Below are 23,961 nucleotides of genomic sequence, written 5' to 3'. Positions count from 1 at the left end.
GGCAAAGGAATGAAGGTAGGAGATGGAATGTTGGATATGAGGAGAAGTGAGGTCATAAATTTAGCTAGAAGATGAGTTTTTGACAGGGAGTGATTTGGGAGAGGAAAAAATAGTTTGGTATCAGATGGTATTTTAAATGCCAAAGGGTAGTGGACCTTTTATCAAAGACGCAATGTAGAACCATTGAAGCGACAGTAGGGAAGGTAGTGACATGGCCACATCTGTGGTTGTGATTATGAAGAGGAGAGAGGAAAGACCAGAGTCAGGGAGAACAATTAGGAGATCATTGCAATACTGAATTCAAGAAAGAAGTGATAAGGGTCAGAATGAAGGTGGTGACTGTGAATGGAGAGAAGAAGACATGCTATGAAGGTAGAATTGATAAGATTTGGCAATTTATTTTATTGTTTATGGTGGATAAGGGAAAATGAAAAGTTAATGATATCTTCAAAGAAAATGTCCATGCCAAGAATGAGATCTTTTTAACATTCATGGCATGCTTCCCTGCCATTTTCAACAAGGACACATAAAAACAATTTAGCCTTTCTTTCATATTCTCAGGTCATTTAGGATGAGCCATCTGGTGGGTATTATGCTCTCATAAATGATGACCATTGGGGTTGCTGAGTTGTGTTGCCACAAGTCTTTGATTCTGCCACAGGTTATTTGATTCTGATTCTCCTCCTCTTTTTCCCTCTTTCTCTGTTTTTCTTCTTCAAAAATGTCTCTGCCCTCAAGTAGCTACCTGTCTGGTGAGAGAGCCAATAAGCAGCTATGTATAAATAAGATACACACAGACATATATACATACATACATGCATGCATATATGATAAATTGGAAACAATTTTGGAAGAAAGACATCACCATTAAGGAGAGAAAGAATCATGGGAAAAAGTTGTGAGGAAACTCTTGATAATATTAACGATTCATGGAGAAATGATTAATTCCTTTGAGTTATAGTAGTTGCAGCTTCTCTTATGAACTGGAAAAGCCAAACACTCAGTGAGGGCCTGAGGGGCTCTGCTATGAGGGAAGTGCATGAACTTACTGTATAATGCATGAACTTTGCCATATCTTCTGGGGGCTTTTTTTTTTAATTCCTTTACTGTTTCTCAACTGTGTTGCAGTTAGCAAATGTTGCCAATAAACAAACTTGCCTTATAGGGAAAGTTCTATCATACAGTGAGAGGCAGTGTTTCATAATGGATGGAGAACCAGTTGGGCTGAAGAAAGCTAACAATCCCTTGGGCCACACTGTAGCTCTGCGTTAAAAGTCCTTTGGTTCTCCTTGAGGGCCTTACTTTGATTGTCTATCTCTATAATATTTCATTTCTTTCAATTAATTGAATTAATTTCAATTAATTCAATTAATTACTTATTTTTGATTTGCCATCACAGTCAATTTTGATGTAACTTCATTGCTGACCCCAATGAAACACTTCCTTGTTAATGAAGAAAAAAGAAAACCTAGTTCTGATGCCCTCATTGTGGAACATTGCCTATTGTGATGGCAAGGTTCTGGATTGCTCTCTTTCATCCATGCTGGATGGGGAGGATCCTCCAGATGAAGAATTGTAATTACAAAGATGGAAGGAATCTTGGAGATATTCTCTCTAACTCCTTCATTTTACAAAGGATAAAATTAAGGTTTAGAGAGGTGAAGAAACTGGTGGGCAAGGTCCCCCTATTCATAGGTGACAGAACAAAGAATCTAATGCAGATCTCTTGTATTTCAATCCAACACTTACTGTATTATTCCAATCCCTAGGTGCCCACAGGATGGGGCTCATACACAGTAGGCATTTGGTTAATTGTTCTTGCCCTTCATTATATTGAAGAAGACCAAAATAACATCATTAGGCTAGAAACGAGTTGCAGTGGGTTCCATTGTAGCTGATCAGATCAATATGGGCTCAGAATGCTCTACCACAGGTTGGGCATAGATTTAAGACCCAGAGCAGGTACACTAAACTTATGTATGTCACATTTCCTTTGAGCTACTTCAATTCTGCCTAGCTCATAGAGCACAGCAGCCTCTCTGATGAGGTTGATATTTGATTAATGAAGTTAATAAATGAATAAATGGGGGCATCTGTCATCTCATATAGTGATATATTGTGCTTATGCTACTTGGTAAAAATTTTTAATGTGACACTATTAGTTAATGAAGAACATGTTTTGTTTGAGCATGACTGACAAACATAACAAAAACTGAAAATGAATGAAGCATATTCCCTGAAAACTGCTAAAGTCAATACAAAGAGGGTGAGAGTGAATGGATAGGTCACCACATAAGAGGGAAGGCCATGCATTCTTTTACAAGCTAAGACCAAATTCCACATCCATTGTCATACCCCTGCACCTTGCTTCCCTTTAGGGTCATTTTTTTTAGGATTTTGGAAGGCAAATGAGGTTAAGTGACTTGATCAAGGTCACACAGCTAGGTGATTATTAAGTGTTTGAGGCTGGATTTGACCTCAGGTCCTCCTGACTCCAAGGCCAGTGCTCTATCCACTGCACCACCTAGCTGCCCCTTAGGGTCATTTTTATTTGCCTTCCAAAATCTTCCTTGGCAGTACAGTCTTTATCCTGAATCACTTTATATGAGCTCCCCACATCTCTCTGAATGCTTCACACTCATCTTTTCCTACGATAATATTCCATTTCATTTCCATTTCCATACCACAGCATAGTCAGCCTTTACTAATCAATGCAAATATAATGTCTACATTTTTGCTGTTACAAATAATGTTTCTGTGAATAAGTTTTCTACAGAAAGAATTTTTAAATTTTGTAAATAACATCCTTAGGGCATTAGTGCTGGCTCACTGGACTAGAGGATGTTAATAGTTCTAGAACTTCCTTGACTATTCCCCATGTGATTTCCAAAACAATCATCTTAATCAGTAGTGGTTTATTAATTCTAGCTTCCTTAAGTCCCATCAATATAAATGTGTATTGCTACAGAAAGAACCAAAATTCTCTCATTACCTGTGTCCTGACTTCCTTCAAATTCTAGTTAAAATCCCACCTGCTTCAAGAAGTCTTTACCAACCACCCCCTTCCCAAATGCTGGTGTTCTCCCCTGAGATTATCTCCAATCTATTTTATATTTATCTTGTCTTGTTTAATCCTTACAACTGTAAGCTCACTGAGGGCAGGAACCATCTTTTGGCCCTTAGCACTTAGCACTGTACCTCTCACCTAGTAGGTTATTAATGGTGGTTGTTGAATGAGTTGAATGAGTGTCTTATGACTGTCAGAACACAAGGAATGCTCATCACATCTTGACTATATAGTCATGCTATTTGCTTGCATTAACTTGCATTAATTTTGCATTAACAATGCATTCATTTCTCTTTTTCCCCCCATGATGACAACTCATAGTTAAATCATAATGATAAATGATCTCTTCACTTCTCTGATTCAGTCTCTAGTCAGTTCTGACCTCTATAGAAAGTTCTACATTGGCTCTATTTCATTAAAAATCATTCATGTATTCCTTGTATTCCAGTAGAATCTAAGGTCCTTGAGGTCTGGGACAAAACTTGGAATGCCAGCCATGTTTTTTTTTAGGATTTTTGCAAGGCAATGGGGTTAAGTGGCTTGCCCAAGGCCACACAGCTAGGCAATTATCAAGTGTCTGAGACCAGATTTGAACCCAGGTACTCCTGACTCCAAGGCTGGTGCTTTATCCACTACGTCACCTAGCCGCCCCTATGCCATCCATGTTTAATAAAAACTTGCTAAATTGAATTGAGTTAAAAGAGCTCAGGTAGAAAAATGATTTACTGTCATTGACTAAAATCAATAAAAATTTTGGCCAAGCACCACTGAACCCACTTACTGCCCGTCAGAGAAAGTACAATGAATTATTACTATTTTAAAGTCCAAAAGGACAAAGGCACAATAAGACAGCATCCCTGTATTCACAAAAGTTATTTTAAAGTAGGACAGGTCACAAGAGTTCTTGGAAACCTAAATCATCTTTAAACTGACAAGAAGGGTGGTGTTAGAGACCCCCAAAATAGGCCGTTGCCTGCAAATGTTAGCCTATGAAACACCAAGTCTCTAGTAGCCTCATTTGTACTAGAATTTTGGAGTTTGAATTTTCAGAGCAAGAAATACCTTGGTTAAGCCCATAGTCATAGAGGTCTGGCACTGGTGAAAATGGGGTCAGATGAGAAAATGGGCCCAACAGTAAAGGAGAAAGAAGGTCATCAGACAATAGAAAGAAACAAATTTAAAAGCTGGTAGGAAGTCATTTTATTTAGAGGAACTTTAAGAATCCCTCAGATCATAGCCCAAAGGTTCTCTACTTGCTATATTTAACATTGAGTATATCTGAGAATTCCAGAGCCCAGGGTTCAAGATATATTGGTGGAATGCAAGCTCCGTGAGGGCAGGATATGTTTCATGTCTGACTTTGTATCCCTAGGCCCAAGTAGACTGGAAGCACTAAAAAAAAAGCTCTTGTTTTTTGAGTCACTAATTGATAACTGAAGATAAACATCTCTTCTCTAAAGTCTAATCCTAATAAGGACATTTAGTTTCTTGTGTTCATTTTTAAATCCATGGATCTCTAAAACATTTACATTAATTTTATGAGAAAAACAAGGCTATAATTATCCCGGAAAATAAAGTAGTCACAAAGCAAGATAAACTATCACGGGGGACAGTCCCAGTTGGTTGGTTGGTTGGTTGGTTGGTTGCAAGGGCATCCACAGACTGAATGCTCTTTCAGCATTCTTAGATAAGTCTTCTAGAGAGACATGGAAAGACAGAGAATATCAGAGTAGAAGGTATGAAGGTTTGTGTCCTGAAGGGATAGAAGTAACAATCGCTGTCTCATATTATGGAAGGATTTCAACATTTTTCTGAACTCTGCTCTTGAAATAAACTAGCATGACAGTTGAGTTCAATTGGTTTATTCTCTTATTTTAAGAGGGATTGTTCCTCGTGGTTCTTCATTTGTGTCATTTCTTTGAAGATGCTTTTTTTCTTCTTTTTCATTACTGCTTTGGGATAATCCAACAAAAATGCATATTGAAGTCAACTGAATTTATTTATTTTTCACAATGATGACATAATTGTGCTTCCTTGCCTCTCCAGAGGACAGTTCTGATCTTTTCTTCATAGCATCCTTATAATTTGCAGGCATCAGTTTCTTGGCCAAGAATGCTGGCTATCACTCACTCTCCGCAGCCAGCATTTTCACTGATTTCATTATTTGCTGTCTATTGCCTTCTGATGATTGTTTTCACATTTTTGTCCTGAAGTAGCAGCTGCTAGACAGAACCAGAGCTCCCATTTCTGTGAGCTGTTCTTATAGAAGAATCCACTTGTGTTAGAAAGCTGGCATGTCTATCATTTTAGCTTTCCTTTGTTTCTTCTCCTTTTACATTTTAGAGGTCATCATTTTGGAAACTAAAACCCACATATGCTACCAGAAAAGTCAAAAGTCTGGATGAGAGACATAAATGATTGTAGCCTGGACGAGGATCGTGATGCAATTGTAATGATTTTTTCAGGCTTCTTTATTGTGCTTCTCCATGTTGATATTTTGCAATAAAGCTATTTTCTACAAAACCGAAATGCTCTTTGGGTACTTAGGGATTTCTTCAAGCTGCTATTGAGCTCCTTGAGATAGACTCACAGTTGTGGGATCTCAGGACCAAGTGAAATGAACAGTTGGATAACTTTTTTGAATAATCGTTTCCAGGGTGGCTGAATCCGTTCCCATCTTTGCTGCGAGTGAATTAGTATGGCTGTTGGTTTTCAGCATTTTGGCTAACACTGGGTGGATACTTAAGAGTTTCCTCTAATATGTATTTTTCTGGTTATTTTCATTCATGTTTTTTTTTCATTTTTGCAAGGCAAATGGGGTTAAGTGGCTTGCCCAAGGCCACACAGGTAGCCAATTATTAAGTGTCTGAGACCGGATTTGAACTCAGGTACTCCTGACTCCAGGGCCGGTGCTCTATCCACTGTGCCACCTAGCCACCCCTCATTCATGGTTTTAAAGTAACCAATGAGCATTGTGGCCAGCTGTCACTGCCTTTGCATAACTGGTCTTATTGGTCATCCCAGAAAGCAATAATTCATCTCCACTTGTCATAATGCTTAGCTCTTGTCAACACTCAGCTCAAGTACATCCCCCATTCCCCACTTCCCATCATAAGACCTTCCCAGTGACCCCAGTTGCCATTGTTCTTCTCCTCCTGGAAATATCTGGCTATTTTGCATATTTAGCTATCATGGATCTGATATTTTGAGGTCTGCATAGCACCTTCTGCCTCTTACCTCCTTTGCTCCTCACAACAATTAGACTCTATCATCCTTGAAGATGAAGAATCTGAGATTAAGATAGGCTAAGTGACTTGCCCAGAATCACCCAGCTGGTTACATCTTTGATATGTGACATGATCTCACATCTCTTCGAGCCCAAGTCTGGTGTTTTATCTGCTGCTCTACCCAGCTACCTGATATTTTGTATTCATGTAGAGATAGACATATTAACTTCCCAAGTAGCATGTAAGCTTTTTGAGGGTAGTGTGTGATAGTGCCTGACCCACTGTAGGCCTTAATGCTTGTTAAAGGAATGAGTGAAATCAGCCCAAGAAAAGAGATTCTCTGGAGAAACAGAATGCAGCCTTGATTGCATCACAGGAAGCACAGGAATTGGATCAGATGGCCAAAAATGGCTGCTAAGTGTGTGGGACAAATGCCACTTAAATAAATTTCGGAGATCTCCCAAGGTATGAAGAGAAAATTTTATTTGTTTCTTGAGGAACAGACCCCAATCAATTACAGAGATTGAGGCAAAAGCAAAAGACCCAAGAATCACATTTATCCTAATGCTATTCCCCCCCCACACACACACACACTGACCCACCCTCATTGATGAGGAATGTGGTCTTCACAATCTAGATGCATAAATTAATCTAAAGAAAAGAACACACAATTCAAACTGAAACCAGAATATCCTTTCAGCCCCAGGAATTGAATGGACATCCAGACTTCAACAGATAAGGTGGGGTCAGTTGACTCTTCACCAATATCCCAGAAGTTCTTTGTCAGGGGAAGAGGGGCACATAGTTCACTATTTTACAATCTATAATATTCTACTGAAGAAATCTCAGACTTTATTCCACTCATAAGGATCAACTGTGGAGGGGGGTGAGGGAGACTAATAACTTCATCCCAAGATGTTTGCACTTCTCCTTGTGTCAGCTCCATCTAATATGTTAATTCTGGGATGTGGAGGGAGTTCAAAAGGTTTTAAGGAGGGGTCCGGTTTCATAATCATTTATTGGCATCACTGTCAGAGAGGTTTCCATCACCATAGTTTCTGGAGATGGAAAGTCCAGAGGAGAGAGAAGGGGCTAGGCAGGATTAGGGCATTTGACCAGTCACTTGTCTAGGCCACATTCTCCTTTTCCCCAATCAAGAGGAGTTCTAGGCTGATCCAGGCTCCACCTCTGATGAGGATTTCCTGGATTTCAACTCACAGATCCCTATAGAATGTATCTAACAGTCTGGTTTATCTGGGAACATATCTGGAGACGAACATAGAATGGACAAGAACTGGGAGAGCAAGCTGCACCTTTGGACAATGGCAAAGCTCTTTTACTGACCCCAAGCTTCCTATGAAAGCCAAGGTCCACCCTGCCCATGATAACATTCTCCAGGTGCCACTACTTGGGAGTGAGTTAACAAGCACCACTGCCTCCGAAGAGCTCAGGGTGAGTGTCCCTCCCAGGATGATAAAGACAGGGCAGGAGAGAGCAGGCTGTGTAATACCTAAGGAGGAACTCTGAAGAAGAGTAGAAGACCACGATGTCATGCAAGAATGGCAAGAACCAAAGAAAGTTGGGCTTGGTTCAGGTGGTATGGTTGAGGCTTGACAAGTTGTACACCTGGAATACTGGAACGATGCCCTGAAGATGTTAGGAGAAAGCCAGGAAGGCCTTCATCCTACTGGGTGAACCCCATGTAGCCAACTTTTGAAAGGAAATGGAGGGAAAGTGGATAGAGGACCAATCCTGGAATTAAGGAGGACCTGAGTTCATATCTATTACCTATCTGTGTGACCTTGGGCAAGCCTCTTAACCCCATTTCTTTACAAAAACTTTAATAAAGGTCATGTAAAAAGGCTACATGGCAGGTAGGTATGGGAAGGATATGCGTGGTCCAGGTTATTGGAAGGAACTCCAACATTCATCAGAGAATGTGCCAGATGTTAGGGAAAAAAAGACAAAATTTGTGCTTGCTGCCTCTGCTTGACCAGGGGTGAGAGTGCATACCATGTAAATCTGGTTTTCTTTCTTTCCTAATCAAAACTTCTCTATCCCCCAGATCATCCCATCTCCTGTCATGAGAAAAGCTGTTTTCAAAAGACCATCATGAATTTGTTCTACGCTGCCCCCCTCCACACACAATGTAATTATACAAGTGCCTCACTGAACCCCACCTAGAAAGTGATGGTGGAGTCTCAAATGAGCTACAAGGATCAATCGAAGCTGTCTGGAGGAAGGTGTATTTTAATGCCTTCTTCTCTGTGTTGGAAGGCTGACCTCGTTGTCTTCACTCACTGTCCCAATGTCTCGTTCCTCTACACCAGGAGCTTTTTAATTTTCTGCCTCAGACAAAGCTGCTGCTGCCTTTCCCTTCATCTCTGTTTCTTTGCCCCAGGTCAGAAGTGTCAATACTGTTTCCCCAATATGGAGTGTGTGTGTGGGGGGAGACAGGCCATGCAGCATTGGGAGCTTTGTTTAGTTTAATGGGTTAAATTTCGCCTCCATGTTTTTGGAAGTCTTGGGTAACTGGTGACATCCACCGAGTTGTTCTGAGTAAGTGAAAAGTCCTGCTTCAAGTTCTAAACATGGAGAAAAAACCAAAAAAGCCAGAAGTTAGGTGGTTTTTAGTGTTACAGCTGAAATGCCCATGAGACCATCTGAGCATGGATGTGCTTAGGGAGGAGGGAGGGCTGCTGAATCTTGTCTTGGTGAGAACTGCCCAGAGAACTGTGGTTGGGCCAAAGTACCATGTTTTGGGAAGGACAGTGATAATGCAGAATGTCAGTGAGCTGGAGGAACTTGGGTTATGCCAAATGAGGATCAATCAAAGGAACATAATGGCTGCATTCAAGTATGTGAAGGGCAAACGCAGGAGGGACCAGTTTTGTTCTGCTTGACCCCAGAGAGTGGATATAAGTCACAAAGATGTGAATTTTGGTTTAAGGGAAGGACAAATTCATATCAATTGAGTTGTCCAAAAGGAGAGATGAACTGCCCTAGGAAGTAGGAGACGTTATCAGTCAGGGGGGCAGTTCTTATTCCAGTACAAGTCGGACCAAAGATCACTGAGGTTTCATTCAGCTGAGCTATAGAGCTTAAAATGGCTTCCTTCTCCTTGTATCTTTTTAAAAAATATATTTATTTAAGACGATGGAATTAAGTGACTTGCCCATGGTCACCCAGCTAGGCAATTATTAAATATCGGAGGCCAGATTCAAACTCAGGTCCTCCTGACTCCAGGGTCAGTACTCTATCCACTGTGCCACCTACCTGCCCATTTCCCTTGTAGCGTGTTCAGTGAGAGAACAAGGCAAGGGGAGCACCATCCAGTTGTCTAATTCTTATGATTACTAAGGGTCTCGATCTCCCTTTCTGCCTTGGTGAAACAGACTGAACGACACTGGGAAAAGGGCCCCTGGAAAATGCAGTGACCCCTTTGCCTCAGGTCTCCGGGCACCAAGTGTAAACAAGACAACCTCTGCAGCCTATAACAGTGACCTATCTTTGGGGTCATTTGTTCAGTCTAAGCACTTCTGTTTGCCGGTGAGGAAGCTGAACTCACAACAGCCTTAAGGATGGCAAAGCAATTTGTACATTTGATCTTCATGATCTCTCTGCTTCTATTAGCTCGATTTTAAGGATGAGTAAAATGAGGAACAGAGAGGTTTGTGTGATCTTTCCCAGAGTTCACACAGTCACTAAGTGGCAGAGGGCAGATTGGAACTCAGATCTTTCTGACTCCCAAGTCTAGTACTACCGATTAAGTATGCCAGTGATAAGGCAGTAAATATCAGAACTAGGATTTGAACTTAGGTCTTCTGATTCTCAATTCATTGCTATTTCCACTATTCTAAATTCTAAGCAGCTAGGTGGTGCAGTGGAGAGAGAACTGGCCTTGGAGTCAGGAGAACAGGAGTTCAAATCTGGTCTAGACACTTGCCATTTACTAGCTGTGTGACACTGGGCAAGTCACTTAACCCCGACTGCCTCGTATCCAGAGCCATCTCCTGGTGTCCTGATTCCTATCTGGCCACTGGACCCAGATGACTTTGGAAGAGAAACTGAGACTGGTGACTTAGCACATCTCCCCTCACTCAAATTCATTTCCCATGCTTGTCATGGCACCGGCTCCCTGATGTCGTGATCTTCTTCAGAACTGAAGGACACACATTCTAAACTGTAAGCCCGCTTTTTTGAGTCCCAACATTTCCCCTTTGGAAACTTCATCTTGGAGAGGCTGTGTGGCATAGGTAAAAGAACCCTGGAACCAGGGGAATTCCAAACTGAATCTCATCTGATCATCTAGTTATACAAGTCCTTGGTTCTCTCTGATCCTGAATTTCCTTATTGTGCAGAGGGGATTGTTGGGACTTACATGACTTATCTCATGGGGTTGTTGTCAGGAAAGTGCTTTAGAAACCAGAAAGTTATTATGGAAATGTGTTGTTGGATTCCTCACTCTATCACTAGGTAGAATCTTTCCATCTCTTGGTTCACGGCCTCAGAGATCAAAGGGACCTTAGAGATCATTGAGTCCAACTAACCTTCTCCTTTTTCAAATGAGGAAACTGAGATATAGGGATTTATCCAAAGTCATACACGTTATAAAGAGCATAACTGGTATTTGAACCTAGCACACTCTCCTCTCTTTAATGAACTGCCTGGAGAGGTCCTACCCCATGTCTATCATTCATTAAGACTGACATTGTCATGGGTCTTTCCTTATTCCATCTTTCTTCCCTGAATAGATGCAGTGTAAAAAGTGATTTCCTGGTTCAAGGTCACCATTCAGGAACATCTGCTATCTCTTTCCTACCCCACTCCCTGCCCTAGCTTTTGTCCCAGTTCTGTGACCCCATTTCTAGTTCACATTTCTTCTGGATATGCCAATGATGGGGTTAACCTGATATTCTTCAGTTCTCCAGGCCCCTCTCACCCTGTGAGTCCTCTCATGGGACTATCCCAGACTGGGATGCTCTGCCTCCCCAGTCATGAAATGTCCATGAGAAATCACACCTAGGTAAGGATGGGAGAATTGAATTCTCTCCAGGACTAAGATGATTCCTCTGGGTGTGGTAGATTCCATCTTTTGAGTCCTGTTCTTTTTGTTCCTTATCCTCTCCCATCTCCCAACCTTCCCTAGTCTGTCTGTAGGGCAGCACCAACTTCTTTGTCGATCACCTTTGCAACTTAGGTAGCTACAATAATAACAATAAATAATAATAAAAATGACCACTTTTATAAAGCTGCGTTGTCCAGGTCCTATGATAAAATTCTTTACAAATATCTTCTCATTTGACAACTATGGGGATGTCAATGCTTTTTATTATCGCCATTTTATAATTGGGGAGACCAAGGCAGTGATTAAATGACTTACCCAAGCTCACACAGCTAGTATTTGAGGCTAAATTTGAATTCAGGTCTTTCAGATTGGAGCACTCTGTCCCCTGAAGCTCCTGGCTGACTGGTGTTACCCTCACCTTTTCCTCCCTATTACCAATCTGTTTTGAAGGTCTATTAAGTTTTCCTATATAACATTTCTTGCCTATGCACCCTTTTCTGTCCCCCCCATCCTATGCAGACCCTCACCACCTCACACCTGGACTATGGCAATAGCCACTGGGGTGGTGGTGGGATTCTGTCTACTTTTCCCCCTCCCAGCCCCCAAAGTGACTGTGACATTGCCTATTCCACAAACTCCAATGGCACCCTCTCCTCTCCAGTATCAACTGGAAGGCCCAATTTGACTTTTCACGCCTTGGGCAGCCTGGGCCTTTCCTCCCTTTGCACGTTCCTTCCTATCTTCCTTCTCTCCACATGCTCCACCACTTGGTGACTCTGGCGCCTCCCTCTTGATTTGGCTCTCCTTCATGCCACCGTTTCCTCCTCCCCTAATCTACCTCCTGGCTTCCATCAAAGCCTGGCTCAACCCTTAGCTTCTCCAGAAAGCCTTTCCTAACCTCCCCAAGCTAGGCCTTGCCTTTGGCATGACTTCAGATTCCTGCTGCTTATCCCTTGTCACTGCCTAGCATTGAGGTGATATCTCCCTCAGACTGTGAGCAGAGGGTAGGGGTTGTCTTTTGCCTTTTTTGGGTCCCCAGGGCTTGACACAGCCATTGGCACATATAAGATGTCTGTTTAAGTGGACAAGTGGCTTTGCCCAGTGGCAGCTTATGCCATACCGGATCGAATACCAGGCTTGAGAATCAGGAAGATGCCAACCCCAGACTCTTACTAGCTGTGTGACCCTGGGCAAGTCACTTTACTCTATCTGCTTCTGTTTCCTTATCTCTAAAATTCTCTCCAAGATCTCTAAGCCATGAAAACTCCCTATGAGGTCATGGGGAGTCAAGACACAATTAAAATGAGACGGATCAACAACACACCAGTGAACTTTGGATGTGATAATAGGAAAACCTGGGTTCATATTCTGTGTCTAATGAGCATTTATTTGCTCTGTGGTTGAACACTTAAGTCTCTTAACTCCTCCTCAGTTTCCTTATCAGTAAAATGGTAATAAATCTAAATCATTCCTTTTGTGAATTGTAAGGGATTGGGACTTGACCTATGATCCCTTTAGTACAGAAAACTCCCAGATAATGAAATTCCCTCTACCAACATAGGTCAGCCCCACTCAGACTGAGGCAACCACAAAGCCCAGATGTGCCAGGGGAGGGACTCACCCCAGACCTCCATGGGCTGGTGGAGGGAGGGGTGGGTGGGTGCCATGGACGATGCCAGGCTATGCTGTGACAATGACACAAGGTCTTGGTGAAAAAACCAGCGAGATGTAAATCTCACTACCAAGATCCACGAAGAACCAAGGCTTCTGTGGGGCCCTAGCTCTTTTTGTCTTAGATCTTTGGTAGCTCTTAGGAAGACCCCCTTCCCTCTCCTCTCTGCCCCTGGTTCCAGATGCCCCCATCAGGCATTGGGCACAGCTGGTCTAATCATGGGGGCTCTCTCAAGACATTTTTTTTCAGGGAATTAAAAAACAATTGGGATTTGTTCACATTTCCTTTTCTTTCCAGTGTAATTTCAACCAAGGTACCATTGCCCTCTGGTGGCCAATCTCCTATAATAATGTGTGTTCTTCATTTTTGAAGGAGACCATGGCATCAGCGAGGTGCCATGACAAGCAGGTGAACTGGATTTGAGTGTGGGGGGGTGCTGTTCTAAGTCACCAGCCTCACTTTCTCTGCCAGAACCATCTGCGTCCAGTAGCCAGATATGAATCAGGGCAACTGGAGGTGATCGCAGATGTGGGGTAATCAGGGTAAAGTGACTTGCCCATCTAGTAAGTGGCAAGTGTCTGAGGCCAGATTCGAACTTCCATTCCCCTGAATCCACTGTGCCACCCTAACTGCAGGCTAGAAGCTGAGTAATGAACTCATTACTCAGGTGGATGGGTCTTAAGACAGAACATGGAATGTCCTCGCTGGGAGGGATCTTGGAGTGTAGAACAGAGCTTGACAGAGTTGGGAAGGACGTTGGAACATAGGATATCACAGATGAGAGGGTTTTAGACAGCAGAACATAGAAGGTCAAAGCTTGGAGTGAGGGTTGGTGACCACCCATTTTTGTTCATCTCCCTCAGTTGAGTCAGTCTTGGGGTCCTGGGCCATAACTTTGTCCACCCCTGACTCCAGAGTTTCCAGGGGATCTGGGATGTAAATGCACATTTGCATCCAACTTTTAATACCCCAGAATGAATGTGTCATAAGAAGGCCTTCAAAAGTGCCAGGGTTGCTGTTCATACCAAAGAGGCAGAAAGGGAAGGGGGCTCCCTGGCTGGACCTCCCTGGCTGGGACCTACGAAGCTGCTCTAGGGAGGGAGGGAAGTGGGGGGGGGGCAAAAGGCAGGCCAACCCTCCCCTTACCTCACAGAGCAGCTTGGTCAAACTGCAGTCCTGTCCAGCTAAGTCAAAGTCATCCATATAGTCTGAATGCTGGTACCAACTGTCAGAGCCCCTGGTTCTCGATGGGTCCCACGCCTGATCGTGAGGTCTCCCAGGGTGAGAGCAGAACTGTTCAGGGTCGAGGTCTTGCATCAAACAACAGCTTTCGGAACTGGCAGCTTCAGGATTCCTGTGATGCTGGGATAGCAACTTGCCCATTCTCTCCAGCTTCCATGGATGGACCAGAGGGTTTCTGGGGCCAGAGTGGCTGGGCTCCTCCAGCCTTTAATCCCTTGGGGGCTAAGGAGAGGTGGTGGGGTTGTTTGTTTGGGGGGGAGGTCTGGATGATGATGTAGTTCCTTGATATCACAATGGTGCTCTTTTAAGTCAGTTGAGCCTCTCTTTATGATGCCTAACAATTTGTTGACAGCAGCTAGGAGGAGCAGTGGAGAAAACTGGACCTGTAGTCAAGCAGACTTGAGTTTAAATCTGACCTCAACCACTTCCTAACTGTATGACCCTAGGCAAGTCACTTATCCCTCAGTTTTCTCTCCTGCAATAATGACATTCTGGAGCTGTTCAGAGAATCAAACAAGATCCTATTTGTAAAGTGCTTAGCACAGAGCAGGTGATATACAGATGAATAATAGCTAAGGAATTGTTGCTGGGTGGGTGACAAATAAGATAATTAGAGAAGCCAAGAGTTTCAGAAAAGGGATTATTTAACTCATCAACCCCAAGAAAGTGGTATGTGCAGAAGGGGAAACTGAGGCCCAGAGTGTCATGGACCTGGAGATCTGGGACAGACTTCAGTAACTACCAGTCCAGCCCTATGCACGAGGAAGGTCTCAGGTAAGGCACATCCACTGAGTAGCCATTCAGCCTCTGCTTGAGGGAGGAGTAAGGTCCCCTTCCCTTAGGCTTGAGGAGACAGTCTGTCCCTCTTTGGGGCAGGTCTCATTGATAGGCTTCTTGACTTTCAGCTTAAATTCATTTCCTTGAAATTTCCACTCGATTCTCTTGGTTTTAGTCTTTGGGGGTCTTAGAACAAGCCACCTCCTTCCTCCTCAGGTGCTTGAAGGCAGGTCCCTCGTCTCCCTGAGTCTTCTCCTCAGTCTCTCTCCATGTCCAGTTCTTTCTCAGGGCCCTCAGTATTCCCTTCCTCTGGACACTCTTACTTATCAAGTCTCCAGCAGAGGTTCAACCAGGGAACAGCAGAGTGGTCATCTCTTGATTTCTGGGAGCTCTGTCCTCTTTCTTCACCTCCAAATCTCCTTTCTGATTGCTATACTCTACTGCCAAGTTAAAGGGGAAAGCCTCCTACAGAAGATGAGATTTGGGGGTGAGTTTTGGAGGAAATAAGAGAAACCAAGAAGTGGGGAAGATGAGGGAAAACATTCTAGGAAGAGATAAGAACAGTGAGTACATGGGGTGTTGAGTTGAAAAACAGCAAGAAGATGAGAAGGGAGTAAGGCATAAGAAGCCTGGGAGGGTAGGAGGAGAGGTAGAAAGTGGTTTGAAACCCCAAAAGAACATTTCATCTGGAGGTAATGAGTCACTGGAGTTTACTGAGTAGGAGAGTAACCTAGTCAGTCACCAGTTTAGGAAATTCAGTTTGTCACCTGAGTGGATTGTATTAGGGAGGCTGTTGTGGTGGCCATGGAGGCCAGCCAGGAGACTACAATCATCCAGGCAAGAGGTGATGGGGACCTTCAGTCCATGGAGGAGACACGGAGGAGTTGGGATGGATGTTTTGGGAATAAAAGTGACAAGCCTTGGCCACAGATTGGATATATGGAGTGAATGTGAGAAGGAAATTGAGAAGGACACCTGTATCATGAACCTGAGAGAAAGGGAAGGTTGGAAGAATGGAAAGTTTTGGGGAAAAGATGATTAGCTTGGTTTCAGATGTGCTAAGTTTGGGAAGCTTATGGTTTGAGATGTTCATCCAACATGTAGCTGGTGATGTTGAAGAGACTTGCTCTTATTTGCTGGCTAAGATTGTGTTGGTCTTTGAAAGAAAGGTTTGAAAACCAGTGGTTTTCAATACTGGAGCTTTTCCTGCAATTTGTCTTTTTGTGAATTTTGGGCTGCCTCAGGGGTTATTCTGTGGTATCACATTCTGGGAAGGTAGAGGGTGGTCATTTCTCCACTTGTCCCCATCCTCTTTTTAAATTGAAAGCCTCTGTGATTAGATTCAAAAGACAGCTGACGAATACATCTCACCGTGTGCTCCATTGTTGTTTAGGAATTGGTCATCTCTGTATTGGATGCAATGGTCCAGAAGCCCATGCCAGACCCCACTTCCCCGATGCTCTGCTTCCTTCCCCAATTCATTTTTTTCTCTTTGCTATTTCTTGACTTCAAGGGGCAACAAGGAGAACAGCCCATGTCTGTCTGGTCTTCAGTTTCTTTCCTCAACTTCCTCTTTGCTTGCTGGATGTAGTTGCCTCCTTCTGGAGGGATTGTTTGGGCCATCCATGTGTATCCCCAGAAATGGACAGAGCTTCTCAGTTTGGGGAGTCTCCAGAGGTTTTCTGTTATGACTTCGACACCAACCCAGGAAGACAAGACTTCAAGATCATCCTTGGGATGGATAAAGAGCTTCCTCAGAAACCTGAGCAGGGAAATGCTGGCTATTTTTCCCTGACTCCAATTCAAGGATGATCTCACCCTGAGAGCTTCGGGGACATAAGACAATCGGCAGTGAGGTGCTACAATACACAGAGCAGGAGCCTAGATCAGGAAGACCCAAGTTCAAATCAGACCCCCAAGACATTTAACCTGGGTAAGTCACTTCACCTGTTTGCCTCAGTTTCCTCATCTTTAAAATGGGTGTAATAGCAGCACCTCCCTCTCAGGATGCTTGTGAGGATGTTGATGAGGATCTCTCTTCAGGGCGAGTTTCAAATGTGTCTCTGTCCTTCCCTTTTTACACTCTCCACCATATTGCCTTTCTCATCTCTACCCTTCTTTTCCCCTTTTTGAAGCCTCTCCCTGTCCATTCCTTCTGCAAAGCTTCCTTCTCCTAACTGCCTTGAGGGTGGAGAGGTGTTCTTGGAGCCAGTCCCTTCACTGTCTCCTCCAGGAGGGAGGCCATCCTGTGCTTGGACCAAGGCCAACCAACTGTTGCTTCATTTGGCAACAAAACAGAGGCCACACTTAACACTGGGACACCCTGCACATGGTGACCAGCCTCAGGTCAGCAGCTGGTGCTGGAATTTGGGTCACCTGCTGCTCCAACCACACCATCACCACCACCACCACCACCACTTACTACTACCAAACCACTACCGACTACCACCACCACCTACTACTACCACCATCACCACTACTCATCTCTACTTCCATCACCACCACCATCACCACTTACTACCAACTACTACCGCCACCTAATACTACCACCACGACTACTTGTCACTATTACCACCATTACCACTACTCATCTCTACTTCCACCACCATCACCACCACCCCCACTACCATGCTACCATCACACTACTACTACTCCTTGGTAGATAGGCAACTATCATTGTCCCTATTTTACGCTGAGGAAACAGGCAAGTGGTGGTGAAGTGATTTACCAGGGGTCCCACAGATGTCTGAGGCCAGGTTGAACTTCCATTTTCCTCACTCTAGGCCTAGAGTCTTATCTCCTAACCACCAGCTACTCGTGCTGCTGCTAGGGAAGATTTGAAGGTGAAGGACAAATATTTTGTTTTTATTAAGGATTTATTCAGTGCCACGAGCCGAGGCTGAAAGGGGAAGGTGCTCAAGGGGCTCCCACTCTGATTGGAGGCAACAGCCGCTAAAGGAGGCTTCAGTTCAGGGCAGATGGAAGGCCCAAGGAGCTTGGAAGCAATAGTGAGGTGTCTGTCTGGACGAGGGGCCCCTAACCCTGCTGGAAACAGGTCATGGGGGTTTAGCTGAGGAAGGCAGTGAGGGTGTTGGTCCTTTGAGTGCTGGTCCTGAGTGTGGGGTGACTGGCAGTGAGCTGGGGCAGGAAGTGGGAGCCCCCAGCTGAGCCTGAGGAAATCACAGGTTCAAGAAAAGCTATTTTTCAGTGGAAGATGAAGGCTGGGCCTATTTGTGGATATCAGGTAATGAGTCAGGTAAGGTGACCCAGAGAATGATCTGTGGCACAAGCCAGGCAAGGAGAGGGTCTGGTTTCAAGGGCACAAGAAGAGAGGGAGACAGGTCACACCTTCCTCTGAGATCTGCATCAAAGATAGGAGTAAGTAGTTGCTACACACCTTGCTAAAGCATTTACAAACATTATCTTATTTGATCCTTACAGCTACCCTGCGAGGTTGATGCTTATATTAAATCTGTTCTATAAATGAGGAAACTGAGTCAAATGGAAGTTACATGACCTGTCCAGGGTCATAGAAATAGTGATGTCTGAGGCTGGATTTGAACTCTGATGTTCTGTCTCCAGAATGAGGGTTTAATTCACTGGGCCATCTGCTAGGGTTGATGGGCTCGGAGGGCAATTGAAGGGCCACCAGATGTCCAAAAGGAAGGACAGGGTGGGATGAAGTGGGGGATAAGGAGAGGGGGAAACAAGTGATGGAGAGGTAATAAGTGACTTTTCCTCCCTCTCTGGCCCTGGTGTCAAAATAATTTTTATTGTAAGAGGGTCAAAGTAGGAATGAATGAATGAATGAAAAAAAGTTTAGCATTTACTGACTGCCAATCAATCAGGGATCCAATCAGAAAAGCAAGCCAGGGACCGTGCCCTCAAGAAGCTCACATCATATAAGGGGAGACTCTCTGGGGAATTGAGGACCAGGGAAAGGTGACACCAGGGCAGAAAGAAGGAGGGCTCATGGAGGGCAGGCTGGCACAGAGGCTGGAGGGCCTTGAACGCCTGAACATTAGGGAGTAGCAGGCAGGCACGGCATGCTTTTGAGCAACCTTTGGGGCTCTGGGCATGAAAACATCAAATTGAGGGAGGGGAGAATTAACACATCGGACTACAGATTTACCAAATATTTATTAAGTATCTGCTGTTTGCAGACTACAGTAGTCTGGGTTAAGATACAAGGATTAGAAAAGACATATTGCTGCTCGCCTGGAGCTTCCAGTCTAGGAAGGGTTCAAAAACAGCTTCACAAGATAGGAGAAAAGTCAGTAAAAATCAAAGTGATCTCATCTTGGGGTGAAAATCAACAGGAAAATGTAGATTTGTAGACCAGAAAATGTGATATGAGGCTTCAGCAGTGGTGGTGTGGTTGCAGGAAGATGGGCGTCTCCCTGGGCTCTGCTTTGGCCCAGTCACCACATATACCTTGGGCAGCACAGTGTCTGAAGGGGCCCCAAGGACAGGACCCTGCCACTGATGAAAACCCTTGGGGGAGGGGTGGGATGGCCAGGAAGACTGGTACCAGGTGCCCTTGGTCCCCTTGAGGCAAGGCACGGGGGTGCCCAGGAAGGCTAGCACCCTGGAACAAAGTCCCATCTGCTCGATGTTTGTTGCACCTAGTGGTAATCAACAAGCATTTATTGAATGCCTACTGTATACAAAGGCACTGTGTTTGGAGCTGGGACCATCAGAGGGTTGCCTAGAAGGGGAGGACCCGGGGTTCCCAGCCAGTTATATCGCAGGGTTCCCTGCAGACCTGGGGGCTCTAATTCTGTCAGGATGGGCGGCCCCCAGGATGGCCTGGGACCTATCGGGAAGCTGCTCACCAGCATGGAACTGATGCGCTTCTGGGCCACCAGGATTCATCCAGAACCTCCCGGCATCCTTCCCATCTGGAGACTGCTCCAAGGTGGCCGAGGGCCATGGACCTTTAGAGCCCTGGGGGCAATGGCCTATGGGGAAGAACTTTTTTGGGGGGGGGGAGGGTTCAAGCCTATGGCTTTATCTGAGCGGAGAACTCAGCTGGTGTGAAAACTCCCTCCCCAGATGCAGATAGCAGCTCCTAAGTGATTTCATTTCCCAGAGCTGTCCAAGGCAAAGATGAATGATCACCTGTCCCCAGCTGAACCCCAGGTCATCCCGACTCAAGCCTCCAGTGGAGTCTGAACCTGAGAAAAGACCGCTGAATAGGCGCACCGACTCTCAATGGCTCTGAGGTCAGTTCATCCAGCCTTAACCTCTCTCTTGACCTCCCACCCGCCTCAGGCATCTCACGATTCTCGTCATCGCCTCCCATCTCATTAACTGTCCCCCCCAGACCCTGGTGCCCATCATCACAGTGGACATCGGGGGGGAGGGTCTCTTCTTGGTCTGCCCAGCCTGGTCATCCACCCCCTTGTCCCTCCTAACCCATCCTTGACCATTCCCCTGCTTGTTCTGCCTCCAGCTCTCAGCAGAAGCGTGGGGTCCAGGTCTCAGTGAGGACGCCCACCGTCTGCGAGTCCAGTCCATGGGGTGCCATTTGGCCACAGCTGTTTGCTCCCCATTAGACTGGGTGGTCCTTGGGGCAGGGGTGGTCACTGGCTTCTCTTTGTATTGCCAGCGCCAGTGTCTGGTGCACATGGAATGTATATGAAATGCCAGTTGACCAACTAACTGGACAACAGCCTCAGGTTTCACCAAGAAAGGAAAAAAGCTCTTGATTTGTGGAGGAAAAGAAAATTGATTCAGACCCTGAATATTGTGTGAGGATTCAGCCCCGGGGGCCCAGGAGGGAGACCCTGGGATGGCTGGAGGAGCTGGGGGTGGGGTCCCGCTTGCAGCCCCCACCCCGAGGTAGCCGTCTCCCCTGTCGCTGGTCGGATGCCATGTGAGCTTCTGAAACACTACTGAGAATCCTAGCTCCCATCAGGAGCTTGGTGAACCCACCGGGCCCGGGACCTCAGTCCTGACCCCAGAATGGGGGCCTGGCAACCGCCCGCGAGACGCAGGCCACTCCCCTCTAGAAGAGGCCGGGCAGCAGGCGCTTGGGCACCGTTGCAGTGTAGCGCTCCCAATCGCGGCCGTATTTGTGGGAGCAACGGTCCTCGTCGCGCAGGCAGCGGTGGATGAGCAGGATGGACATGTAGATGATGTAGAAGTAAGGGAGGAGGTGGGAGAAGCCGCAGGCCAGGCAGTAGGCCAGGCTGCCCATGAGGTCCCCTGTGTAGTTGAGGTGGCGGGCCAGCCCCCAGAAGCCCGACACCATCAGCTTGCTGTGATGCCGCTGCCCGTCGGCCGACGTGTAAGAGCACTCGATGTACCGGGGCTTCCGCCCCCAGATCTTGCAGTTCCCGTCGGTTTTTCGGAAAAGGTCCTTCTGGTGGTTGGCCTCTCGGAAGATGTAGTAGCCCCCGAGGCCCAGCAGCAGGACCCCCAGCGCATGGGGCGTGGAGAGCTGCACCGGATGATAGACCAGGTACAAGCCCTGGGGGAGAAGCAAGAGGGAAGGGGCGTCTGGGGGGGCATCGGCTCAGGGCTGACCGGCGGCTTCTCGGAACTGCGGCCATAGAGCGGGGCTGCCCCATCCGGCCTCAGTTTCTTCCGCTGCCAAGTGACCCAATCTCAAAGCCGAGCCCTCGGGACCCCCAGAAGGTGTCATGAAGACGAGGGGAGAATGTGGCCTGTAAAACAGCTATTTGATCTCCAGCTGTCCCCCAGCTCCCGGCAGCCAAGGCCAGGGCCCCCGCCCCACTTCTGCAATTATCAATGGGTCCTAGAAGGCAACAGATGCCCTCAATCATGCCCTGAGGATGTCTGAGGATATTAGAACCCTCAGGCCTAACAAGATGGACTGAGGTGTCCAAGTGTGAGGCGGGGGTGACCCAGTTCTCTCCTAACCCCCCCGTGCCAGGGGAACTTAACCCAGGGGTCTGTCAATTTTAAGATGGACTTCCTTTGCAGTCCTCTGGAATCCTCTGATGCCCAAGAGGCCAAGGGGCCCGGACCCAGGGTGGGGTGTCCTGCAGGAGCTCCAGCATGTCTGTCAAGGCCACCCGGGCAGCATGTGGCCAGAGACATGCCCGGGCCCTCTGACTCCAAACCTTTTCCTACTGTGTGACCACAGGCAGTCACTGCCCTGTGCCTTGGGGGAGGGTCCCCTGTCTGTAACGGGGGGCTCAGATATGATGTAGGTCTGCAAACTTAAAGCACTCCCCAGCACTGTGTCCGCTGGAGCACATGGATCGTGCCACCCCTCCCCCATGGTGGCAGCACACCTTCCCGCTGCCACACGCCTTACCTGGAGGGTGTAGAGGTAAGGCAGCCAGACGCAGTCGCCCCAGCCCAGGTACCAGCCGAAGTGGTCGTGGCAGATGTCGATGGTTTTCAGGTACCAGGTTTCATTCCAGAAGAAATCGACCACATAAAGAGCCTGAAAGAGGAGGGGGCCGGTCTGGAGGCTACGGGCGACAGGCCGCAGACTACAAAGTCCCCATGAGACCCCCAGGGGCTGGGGGGGCCCTCCGGGACATTCCTGATCTTGGCTAACCTGATAACCTTGGAGGCTGCAGAGGGCTGAGGGGAGGGCAGCAGGGCAGCACAGGCATATTCGAACCCAGGGGGAGTGGTATCTCCCATCCCTCCCACCAGGAGGAGGTGGCCTCAGGGCATGATTGCCTCCCAGCACCAGGACAGCAATGCCCTAAAGCACTCCCCACCTGCCCAGCCCCAAGGGAGCCCCCACCTGGGAGAGCACCCCAATATCAGTTCAGATCAGCAAAGACCTCGTATGTCTGCTAATTGATCAATTGACTCATGGGGGCCAGACGCAGAGACAGGAGGAGGAGGAGCAGGTCCTGCCCTCCAAGAGGATGCAGAAAGGAGGCAATTCTGGGGGGGCGTTCAGCCCGGGGGGCTCAGTGACACCTGAGGTGTTCCCTGAGGAGGCAAAGGGTCCCAGGTGGCAGGAGGGGGGGAGCAGAGGGGCCCAAGAGGCCAAAGTAGGTGACAGGGCCTGGTCCTGAGGGTGACGAGGCTGGGGGAGAGGGCTTGGGGAAGCTACCTCTTGGGGGCTAAGGGGACCCTCCATCCCTTGCACAGTCCCCAGTCGGAGTGGGCTGACATGAGTGTGTAATCCACCCATCGACTGACGTCCTAAGGCAGCTCCTCTCCATGATGTGGGGGCAGGAGGGAGGTTGGGTGTCTCCGGGTGTGACCCTGGGAAAGGCCCTGGGGATGACCAAAGAGCAAGGCCCACTCTTGTGTCTGCTGACCCCAGGAGCTGGAAATCTTGTCTGACTTGCTTGAGCCCCCATGTTGGGGAGATGGCAGAGGAGACCCTTCCATGCAGGGAACGTGTGTTGTAACCCAGACAGGGCTGGCGCCCCTCTGCCCCGCAGCCTCAGCGATGGGTGGCCGTGGCACCACACGTGCCCTCACCTGCAGGACGTTGACCAGGATCATGGCATTGGTCACAGAACCAAAGAGCTCCCGCTGCTTGGCCGCGAAGGACAAGTTGATGAGCGTCCAGGCGACGATTCCCGGGCGGCCGTTGAAGAAGAGTTTGAAGTCGAACCACTTCCCGATCCTCGGGTTGAACTCCACGCCCATCATGTAGTTGTAGAAGAAGTTCCCCGTGAACTTGCTGAAAGGGCCAGAGAGAGGAGGTGACCAGGGGATCCTGTGACCGGGGGCCCAGTGACCAGGGGCCCCAGTGACCAGGGGCCCAGTCCACGACCTACAAACAGGTGCGGCATCTCTGCTCATGAATGAAGAAGGCCCTTTAAGGGCCATGGCACCGGACCCAGAATCAGTGACCCTCAGACTGTGAGCTGCCTCAGCTTCCCCATCTGTAAAATGGGGCTAATAACACTGACCCCCAGGGCTGTCAGAAGAGTGTACCCTTTAACCACCTGCTCCT

At 46.8% G+C, this 23,961-nt stretch overlaps 1 protein-coding gene and 2 long non-coding RNA genes across 8 annotated transcripts in view; 1 reads left to right on the top strand and 2 right to left on the bottom strand.

Annotated features, from left to right (window-relative positions):
- Positions 1-81: 81 nt before the first annotated feature.
- The window catches only part of LOC141518645 (uncharacterized), a 27,453-nt gene continuing 3,573 nt past the window's right edge, over positions 82-23,961 (top strand). For 2 of the 6 annotated variants that reach the window (XR_012477249.1, XR_012477246.1), the window contains exons 1-3: positions 14,622-14,826; positions 16,567-16,986; positions 20,146-23,788. This is a non-coding gene — a long non-coding RNA (uncharacterized LOC141518645). Of the gene's footprint in view, positions 373-14,621; positions 14,827-16,566; positions 16,987-20,145; positions 23,789-23,961 lie in introns of those variants that run through there. The other 4 variants (XR_012477245.1, XR_012477250.1, XR_012477247.1 and 1 more) reach the window with 4 other exon arrangements.
- LOC141518644 (uncharacterized) lies at positions 8,525-14,440 on the bottom strand. The gene is made up of 2 exons (XR_012477244.1): positions 14,181-14,440; positions 8,525-8,879 (listed from the first exon to the last, which is right to left on the bottom strand). It is a non-coding gene; the product is annotated as an uncharacterized LOC141518644 (long non-coding RNA).
- The window catches only part of DHCR7 (7-dehydrocholesterol reductase), a 15,370-nt gene continuing 11,636 nt past the window's right edge, over positions 20,228-23,961 (bottom strand). The window contains exons 7-9 of the mRNA XM_074230839.1: positions 23,481-23,685; positions 22,342-22,473; positions 20,228-21,528 (exon numbers count right to left, since the gene is read on the bottom strand). Coding sequence (XP_074086940.1) covers positions 21,064-21,528; positions 22,342-22,473; positions 23,481-23,685 — 802 coding nt within the window. The 3' untranslated portion in view covers positions 20,228-21,063. The remainder of the gene's footprint in view (positions 21,529-22,341; positions 22,474-23,480; positions 23,686-23,961) is intronic.

Source organism: Macrotis lagotis, chromosome 3 (genome assembly GCF_037893015.1).
Source record: "Macrotis lagotis isolate mMagLag1 chromosome 3, bilby.v1.9.chrom.fasta, whole genome shotgun sequence".
Lineage (NCBI taxonomy): Eukaryota > Metazoa > Chordata > Mammalia > Peramelemorphia > Peramelidae > Macrotis > Macrotis lagotis.
Note: the sequence above shows the minus strand (reverse complement) of the source record. Positions and strands in the feature narration are given on the sequence as shown.